This window comes from Ananas comosus, linkage group 13, assembly GCF_001540865.1.
Source record: "Ananas comosus cultivar F153 linkage group 13, ASM154086v1, whole genome shotgun sequence".
Taxonomy (NCBI): domain Eukaryota; kingdom Viridiplantae; phylum Streptophyta; class Magnoliopsida; order Poales; family Bromeliaceae; genus Ananas; species Ananas comosus.
Window position 1 is genome coordinate 10,520,179 of NC_033633.1, and position 10,482 is coordinate 10,530,660.

The 10,482-nt window shown below is 34.1% G+C and overlaps 1 protein-coding gene across 1 annotated transcript; it reads right to left on the reverse strand.

Moving 5' to 3' along the window:
- LOC109719179 (protein MARD1-like) lies at nucleotides 8,438–10,482 on the reverse strand. Its single transcript, XM_020245721.1, has 2 exons — nucleotides 10,205–10,482; nucleotides 8,438–9,211 (listed from the first exon to the last, which is right to left on the reverse strand). The coding sequence occupies exons 1-2, from the start codon at nucleotides 10,417–10,419 to the stop codon at nucleotides 9,022–9,024; spliced, it is 405 nt and encodes a 134-aa protein (XP_020101310.1). The 5' UTR covers nucleotides 10,420–10,482; the 3' UTR covers nucleotides 8,438–9,021.

Below are 10,482 nucleotides of genomic sequence, written 5' to 3' on the forward strand. Positions count from 1 at the left end.
GGTTTTGTTCCGGAATTATTCGACGGTGCTTCGTGAGCTATTGTGTAGTCGCTGAGCCTTGTTGGCTGGTCACGCATCATTACATTGTGGTTCGGTGATTGAGGGTGAGCGACGGGGGTTCCGGTGTCGAAATAGACACTTCCGGAACCCGGATTCGTACAACTATCGTGATAGTTGTGTAGTGTTGTATCTCTGGTGTTTGCCTGCCAAAACATCCAAATTGGAGTGTTTTGGAGCAGCAGATGACTCGTGACACGAGTCGGTGGAGTTTGGGACACTTAGTGGGTCCCGACGCGTCCGGTGTGTTTCGGGACTTCCGGCGTATTACGACGATCGGTTCAGGATACCGATTCTCCGTGGTTTATTTGTGGGGTTTTGCTTTTAGGGTTTCTTAGCTGAGGGTTAGATACTAACCCGGTGGCACCCTCTGTAGGTCCGGTTGACATTCTTTACAGTCAGGAGACAGGCGCGACAGTTTAAGTGGTACTTCTCCGACGTCGTTACAGTGGTGCACGTTCGGTGATGGTTCCTTACACTTGCTCCTTTGTTATTATCCATGCATTCATATATGTAGCTTTGTCCCTCTGTTGTTTACTTACACCCACGTCGTTTGATTATACTCTACTCGTTGTTTACAGTTAGTATCCTGAGTAGGAGTAGAAGTTCTCCGCATCTTCGGTTGACCATAGTTGGTCTGTTGAGCATCCGTATCTGTTTACCTAGTTGGTCTGTCTGCATTCCTCTACTCATTAGTTCCAGGTGATATCATGCTTAGGAGTAGAGTTGACTATTATTCTGTTTATATCTGTGATTTGGGTTGGGCGGTTCTCCTATGTTGATATCATATATTGAGCTTGCACCTGCATTTATATTTGCATTTCTCTACTCAGCTATTTCCATGTTGATATCTGTTTAGGAGTAGAGTGACTTTGTTATCTTATATCTGTGATTTGGTTGGCGTTCCCATTGATATCTCGACCTATTCGGTCGAGTTGCTACAGTTCTATCTTGACATACGTAGCGATTAGTGCTGGATGGCTATACGGTCGGTGTGCCCTGAGGAGTCTGGATTGTCGGCTAGTTGCCGATGGATGATCTTTGAGCATACTATCATGATCGCCACTGGCAGTACGCATTCTCACGAACAACAGCGGTCTGATCCACCGCAGAGGGTGTCTTTCCGGAAAAGTGGTTGATTGCACCGTGAGCAGTGGGCTTTATTGCGAGGTATAGCTTCTGACGCCGGGCTTCATTGCGAGGGTCAGGTACTGGTGTTCGACCAGGGCTTCATTGCGAGGGTCAGTGTGCAGGTAGCGAGTGTGGCATGGGCCTGAGGTCTTCGGACCAAAGGGCGTGAGATTGCGTACTTTTGAGCTTATCGTCAGTTACAGATGCATACAGTAGCTGTGATGTTATTTTCAGTACATCCTTATCTGTTTATTGTAGCTACTGTTTTATTTACCTGCATCTATATTTGTCAGCTTCTTACTTATCAGCATCTTTACTTACCAGCACTTATGTCTATCTAGTTCTCCGTGTTTGTTGTATAGCTCTCTTCCTGATCCGTGAGTATCTCGCTTCTCGGCTTGCTGGTACCACTGGAGGGCGACATGTTTACATGTTCTCACCTCCCCCACCATTTTTCAGGTTATCGCAGGGCGATGAGTAGTGGGACGAGTATGTGAGGTAGTGTGTGTACGCGGTCGATAGCTTCCGACCCAGGTTATTTCGATTAGCTATTACCCTTTATTACTTCTGATATATATATAGCTTAGTCGGTTTACATGGTTACAGTTCTGTTTTATTATCTGATTTTCAAACGGTGTTTGGAATGAACTAAAGATTGGTGTTTTCTCGAAATAAAACAGTTTTCTACCCCTCTGGTAGCTGGTTTTGAAAAGAATGGTTCCGTGTGGGAACAGTTTATCAAATTAATTTTCTGTGGATTTTTATGCATTTGTATTTCAAAATCAGTTTACAGGTAGGAACATTTTAACTGATAGATGTGGAATGTTTTCATAACTCAAGTATGCATATCTGGGTGTGTGTAATGGAATATGAATGTTATCTCTCTTGTTTCATCTGGTTGATGGTTGTGTGTGTATCTATACCTTGTTGTACTTGTGCGACGCCGTGCAAATACAGGGGAGATTCTGTCCGTGGGAACAGTGGATTCCCTGTGTTTGTGGCGGATCTGGCACTCTGGGGTCAGGTTTTCAAAAAAAAATTATAGCTAATTTTCCGCTGTGCTTTGAACAAATAAAAGGACCCCGGGGCGTGACAGGGGTTCATGGGTGGGGTGTTGAGAGTGGGTTAATTATATTAGCAATATATTCTTTTGTTTTTAGATTCTAAAAAAAAAAAACGCATATCCATGAAAATTTCATTCTCCCGCCAATTATAACAAGTCGGACTATTAACAACGGCAAAAAAAATATTTCATCGCTGAAGATTTAGCCCTACTACTAACAATGACGGAAAAAATACGTCGCCAGCCAAATTTTGCTATTGAATTCATCAAAAATATTTTGACAAATTCATCTATGAAACACGATGAAAAAAATATTTCATCTGCGAAAATTTTTGTCGGTCTATTAAAACGGCGAAAAAAATATTTTATCGCCTAAAATTTTAGTCGGTTTATTAACAACGAAGAAAAAATATTTCATCGCTAAAATTTTTAGACCTGACGAAATATCCTTTTAATTAACGACGGATCGATCTACTAATAACGACGAAAGAAAAATTATTTGTCGCTAATTATTGGTTACAAAATAGCAATATAAAAAATTATTATAAGTTTGGTTGCTTTTAGCGACACTTATTGCGCCCGTCGATTAATATTAGTCGTTATAGATTATTTTCTTGTAGTGTATATATATATATATATATATATATAATATAATATATAATAATAATATATATATAATATATATATATATATAGTCCGGCTACGTATACTATCATGAGCACGAGCCTCCCGTGCTACAATTGTTTTCGATGATGCCGGCTTCCAAATCGACGATCGCTCCGTTAGACTTGATCTACACTATTAAAAGTATTTGGAAACTAAATTTCATAATTTTCGATATCATTTATCTATCAAACAAATAGTCTAAATTGAAACGCCGAAAATAAAAATTCATAAAAAATGATGATAAAAATTTAAATTCAAGATCAGATAATACTGATCTTACTTAAATAGTGAAGAATTTTCTATTAAAATTCTCATTTGGATTTGAATTGTTTTATACGTTAAACTCACAACACGTCACATGCCATTAAAATGGTCAATTTTGAGATCTTTTGATCACTTGTCAAATGATGTCGAAAAAATATGAAATTTAATTTTCAATATTTTTAATAAGTGTAGATCAAGTCTACGGAAGCGATGTCGATTTGGAAGCGCATCATTGAAAACAACTTGGTAGCACGGGAGGTCCGTACTACGATAGTATAACAGCTGGACTATATATATATATATATATATATATATATATATATATATATATAATATATATATAATATATTATATATTAACTACGAGACGACGACCGTTAATTGGAAACAATATTTCTAAGGCTATATATCATTTGATACAACAACTAAAAAAATTAAAACAATTAAAAATAAATTTGGTTGAGAAGCTTGACATTATGTTATTAATGAGATTAACATAGATTTGTAAATTAAAAAATAAAATTGGTTAAGGTTCATGGACAAACCAAAGCACTGTTGTTTCATTAACTCCTGATTAGGACATGTCATGGACCCTTTTGAAAGATATATTCATGAGTTTTCTTTAGAAATCAACATCCCCTATGGTATTCAATCTACTTATCAATAGAGAAAAATGAATATATACGAGATTGAAACGCGAATAACCCAATCGGACTGTAAGGTTCTGTCGATTATGATATGAGACGACTTTTTCTCTGAAGCTTTAGCTTCGAGAGTTGTCAAGTTCGCTGTGCACGGTACCAAGTTTTGTTCATATCACAGTTTGAGCGTTTCAATCCTACTTTCTGTTTGTTTAGTCATATTTATGTTCTCGCGTCGAGTTCTCCTTCAGTTTCGTCTAATCTTTTCAATCTAGTTTCGTATGGGTCTCTTTTGGTTTCATTAAGATCTAACTTAACTTTATTCGACCTTTTTTATCACACACGCTAGCGTAATCAAATATGCGTACAAATCGACCATCTTATAATACTATTCTCACATTGAGTAGAAAAAAAATTATCATGAGTTTTATACATTTTAGTTTTCTTAAATCAATACAAATTATGATAATTGCGAAGATGCCTCTAAATCAATACAAATATGATAATGCGAAGATGCTGAATTTGTCTAAATTAATTTGTCGGTGACGGGATTGCTTCATTCATTTATTTATGAAATAAATACCATGTAATAATATACCTACTTATTAAACTTATCACTGTCAAAAATTTTAAAAAAATAATCACGATCCAGATTTGCTGCATAATAAACTTATGATATATAGTCAAAGTTTTTTAAAACGCTAGAGAGCTTGTTTCAATTATAAGTACAAGAGCCATAATATTGTTTTTATGATCATCTTATAACATCTATAATCTATATCTATAATCTATAACATTATGATTCCAATGATTTTGCCACATTGGCAAGTTTTCCTCACCCTCCACCATCTTTTTTTTGAATTAATCTTACTTTTGGCTTTTCCCCTCCCTTCTCTCTATTCAATATGACCTATAATCATGTATTTTTTAATTATTTGTAACGTTCATGAGTTTGTCCTCTTCAATATTATTCTTTCTTCTTCCTTAAATAATTTCTAACATGCAAAATTAAAGAGAAGATAAATAGTTACTACTTGCAGATATAGAGAATGGGGAAGAGTAAGGGAGTCCTCCAAGTCCTATCAGTACAATCGACTCGACCCAAACCCCCCGGTCAAGAGAATGCTTCTGGGGTTTCTATCTATACCGATCTCTTCGGATTTATGAAAAAAAAATAATCGAACGATTTTTTCAATGAAGGAAGCTAATTGGACAACGATAATAGACAGATCGAGAGATAGGTTTGGGAAACGAAAATCCTAAACCAATTTTTCTTTTTTTATTTTAATCTCGAATTCTTACTACATATCCATTTTAGAATTTAATTTACTTGCATTATTTTTGATATGGTGGTTGTACAATCAAGGATTTGATTTTATATATACTATTTTGATTAATTTAGATGTTAGTTTTGATTTTATAATTGATCGGGCAGTTCTGGCCTGCAACTTTGACCATCCCATGCCCAAAAGGATGCAAAATCCTGCAAACTTCCATGAGATTTTCATCGCCATCGTCGTCATCATCGCAAATTATCATCTCATCTTCATACGACTTTGTAGTTTTTTTTTTTTTTTGAATGGTGATTCTAGGCGATTGTCGATTTTCATAATCATATTTGTTAGTTCAATTTACAATTTCCTACCCAAAAAATAAAATACACTTGAATTTTTATTTTCCAAACTCCTTTATTCTTGCCTCTCAATATTTTTTGTTTTTTCTTTTATTATTTATCCGCCACATCGCGCGGGTTACTACATAGTTATTATTTACATACTCATTTATTCTGATAGTCACAATGTTTAAATTTAATATTGTTTCACTCTCTAAAAGAGTTGACAATATTATCTCTTTTTTAGGTTCTGAGAAAACACCATATCATCAGTGAGGAGAATATAATTTTATATCAGTTGTTAGAAACAATGATCTGAAAAAATTTGCTAGGTTATATTTATAGGAGAAGCAACAATATATATATTATATATATATATATATATATATATAATATATATATATATATATTAAACTTCAAATACCAACCATTGGTTTGCACTTTCACATTTTAATACCTTGTGTTTAAAAAATATTAATTTAGTACCCTGTGGTTTTTTTTTTTTTTTTTTTGGTAGCTCTTCCGTTAACATTTTGTTAAATTATATATAAAAGACTTCAGATTTCCCACCTAGATTTATCGAATATTCACTTTAATACCTTTTAGTTTTAATTTTGTCACTAATTTAACCCAAAAAAAAAAATCTGACGGAAAAAAAAGAAACCATAGGGTACTAAATTGATACACTCTAAACTATAGGATACTAAAGTGAGAAAGTTCGAAACCACTGTTGGCTTAAATGGGCCTGCATACTGCCCTATGGCGAGAGGCCATATGGACCGAGTCATATTCGAAATGGTGTGAGGTTGGGTGGGCCAAGTCATGTTCGAAATGGCGTGAGGTTGGGTGGGCCGAGTCTTATTCGAAATGGCGTGAGGCTGGTTGGGCCGAGTCGCAATCGAGATCCGTGAGCGATGTATCTGTACCTTTAAGTTAATTGGTTGCGTATTTCTAACAGCACGAGCTTTTGGGATTCATGGTTAACGCCAACGATCCGACAAGTGGTATCAGAGCCAGTAGTCACGGGTCAATTCCCGCACGCATCAAATGTGTTCAGATGCTAGAGGAGGGATTGTTGGCTTAAATAGGCCAGCATCCTATACTGTGACGGGAGCCCATGTTGGGCCGAGTCATGTTCGAAATGGCGTAAGGCTGGGTAGACCGAGTGAGTTTTTGGAATTAATGGTTCGTGTCAATAATTCGACAACCACATAAATGGTATTTAAAGGTTATCCTATATTTATAGGCATTGAAATTAATTAACGAACTAATCATGCATTTATATGAATGATGCAAATGCAGTACTTGGTTTCATATCAAAATATCTAAACAAATGAAGTACTTGAAATTGATGCATCAACACTTTTATTTTTCTTTTTAAAAAAAATGTCATTTAATTGCACAATAAATGTGGTTTAATTAAAGAAGCATATTGGAAAAAAAAAAAAAAAGTGAATTCAATCTCAAATCATAAAAAGCCTTAGAATTCGATTGACCAGATTAGTTAAAATGTCTTTTTAATTGTTCTTCATATAATTACTATGTAAGCCAAAAACATAAACCTAATTTAGAACATGAAAATGATGTGATACGGCGTGAAATAACAATAACTACATTCGGAAAAATATAAAATAAAATCTACATTTAATCAGTGTTAGTATTGAAATATCTTAGAGGTGTATATATTTGTTCTTCTGATTTTGTGATCATATATACCACTACAACATAATTAGGTTAAAGAGGCATATTTTTGAGATATTTTTATGTAAGTGTCTTATTTTTGCTAAATTTTTTTAAATAATCTACTAAGAAATAAATATAAAACTCAATCCAATTAAAAATAAAAAGTTCTTCTACTCAACCAATCCTATCCAGCCCAATCGGTCCGATTACAAATAAAAAAGAAAAAAAAATTAATCACCATCCCCCCTTCTCCTCCTCCGTCGCCGCAGCCGACGAGGTAGGGTTCCGGCAGTTGAAGTTCGGCCGCGAGGATCTCGCAGGTACCGTAGAGGACTACGATTGCCATGCACGTATCCCTCCACCATAAGTCGCTGGATGAGTGGTTGTCAAACATTAAGGTGGCTCCACAGATAGCGACCTTACATATAGCAATATTTTTAAAAAGTATCGATAATTTACCTAGCAGCACTTCTTTTAATCTATACCGATATTTAAAAATATCGCTATATATTATTTTTATTGTAATAACAGTCATATTTTACTGAAAATTAAGATTCTTTATTTTTTAAGATATATTTATCAATCTTTAAAAGAAAATGGACTAAAAATCAAAATTTCAACCTGAGTAAAACAAATTTCACATGAACATAAATAGCTCTTATTTAAAGTACAATAAAACTAGTGTAGAGTCAATGAAGGGGTACACTCAACAGTAAAAGGGTACAAAAGAGCAAAACTTGCTATAAGTATTATAGGTAAAAATGCCTGGAGATCCCCTTAAATCTACAAAATTAAAAAACAAGCCCTCTATTTTTTTTCTTTACTTATTAATATTTAAATTATTTTTGTCACAGAATCGAAAATTTTGTTAAAGTTAATAAATTTTTTTAATATTAGTTCTTAGTTAATAATAACACTCCATATTATCATCAATTAGAAGATAACCAGAGCTATAAAATTTGGCCGGATAACTGATTAATTGAACAAAATTCTCAATTTAATTATTTAAAAAACTTAGGATAGTGTCAAAGTAAAAAAAAAAAAAAAAGAAAATTATAGTTAGCGTCTAGTAAAAAATTGCGATCTAAATTTATATTTTACGAAAAATAATTTCACATGAATCACTTTAAAGATATTAAATAACGGATGTAAGTTTCCAAACTTTAAGTTATCTGATTTATTCCTCCAAAATTAATAATATGTTCTTATTTTAGATATATTTTATTTTTTATCTTTTACATTGCAAATAGAATTCTCTTCATCTTTTTTTTCATTTACCACCATAAGTGCATAGATAAGAAATTTTTAATACAAAACAAAATAAGCAAAATAATAATAATAATAAAATACAAGCCAAAAGTATCAAAATTACGGAAACAACCCTACGGTTTGTAGTACCAAGTCCCCCACTCACTTATCTCCCTAATAATAGGCCAAAACTCCCAAGGGCATTTCCGTCAATTGACAATTTAAAGGACCACTCACACTTAAATAGTAGATAAAAATGCATGGAGATCCCCTCAACTATACCCTACTCAGAAACAAGTCCCATCGACTTCAATTTTTTTTTTTTTCCACTCACACCTTCTTTAACTTTTGAAAATTTTGAATTAAATAATTTGTACTCAAAATTTATCACATATAACATTTCGAACCACTTCTTATGAAGTGAAACGGCGTCTAATAGTTAATAGAGTAATTAAATTCAATAAAATTTTTAAAGAAGTCGCATCACTAGCTAGAGCAGATCGGGGAGGCCAGATTTCAAAATATCCTATAATCGAGAGGGTCTCCATGCAATTTTCACGTAAATAGTGTAGGGAAATGTGCTAACATTACTAGTATTACTACTACACAACTCAAAACCAAATGCTCTTTGTCTCTTGCTCTCTTTTCTCTCTCCTCTTAGAAGGCGAAACCACCATCCAAAGCCCCTCCTTTTCCGTCGACCCTCCTGCGGCGCCGCGAAGCGGCGGCCACGGTGGTGGTGTCGGTCGCGGCGAAGGCGGAGCACTTCTTCTCCCTCCTCACGCTCTCCTCGTCCATGTAAATTTGCCTGCACCGGCACTCGACGCTGCAAAACGCCCGATCCCCCCTGCATGCACGACCGCACGCATAAACATACAAAATAATAATAATAATAATAATAATAATAATAATAATAATAAATCTAAGGTATTGTTTGATTTAAAAAATAAGCTGTTCTTAGTTATTTCTGATAGAAATATAACTCTTGAGATAAGCAAATAATAAGTTGTTCTCAGTTATTTCTGATAGAAATATAACTCTTGAGATAAGCACGAATAAAATTAATTTTACGTTTGGATAAAAATTTGAATGATTTTCGAAAACCAAGCGATATTATTTCCCCTCCTTTTCCCAATGGCCCCTATATGAAAATTTTAGAAAAAATAGTAAGAATTTAAATGCCGTGGCATAGATAGTACTAAAAATTTATCGACATGGTACAGCATAGTGTTGTCGGACCGCACCGATGAGTGATAGTCACAAAAAAAATACATGTGTACTGAAACATAATGATATAAAATATTTAATTAAAAATAAATAAATTTTTTTAATTATTTATTATTTATATTCTTTATCAAATTTTTTAAATTTGTTGAGAAAAATTACTTACTAATATTAAAGAAAAGAGTTTTGAGCTGCGCCATCATCACGAAAGCTGTATTGTGTCGGTATTTTATTGGCATAATACAGCACGATAAATACCACTCATATCGATGGGCACTTAAATAAATTATTGAATAAAAGGAACTAAAATGTTATACGAACTATGAACTATGAACTATTTGGATTCGGCTATCCAGCTATCGAAAATTTAATTTAACTATCTAATCTTTCAACTTATTTGATAAATAATTAGTTCAAATTTTAAAGTCAAAATACCGCTAACTAACTCACAACAAATAAATTTAAAAAAATTAAATAGTAAAATTACAATCTTAAAAAAAAATAGTTTGATAGCAACTATCCAAAATATATATATATATATATATGCACTTTAAATTTGTAACGTAAATTACATGAAATGTGCAATATGTGATATATTTAGAGAGATTGATTGTACCTGTACATGTATATATCCTGGCCTTGGGAGAGCTTCTTGTTGCAGAGGAAGCAGTGCTCGAGGAAGGGGGATGTGGGGGCATAATGGGAATAAGGGTGGTGGGAGGAGGAAGGGGAGGAGAGAGAAGAGTTTCTGATCATGGTGGGCTTGCTTATGATCTGTGGGTTTTTTGGGAAGGGCTCGTGCGCTTCTAAGACTACACTCAGACCAGCCATGGTGATTCGAATAAAACTATTCTCTCTCTAAAAATCTCTCTCTCTCTCTCTCTCTCTCTATGT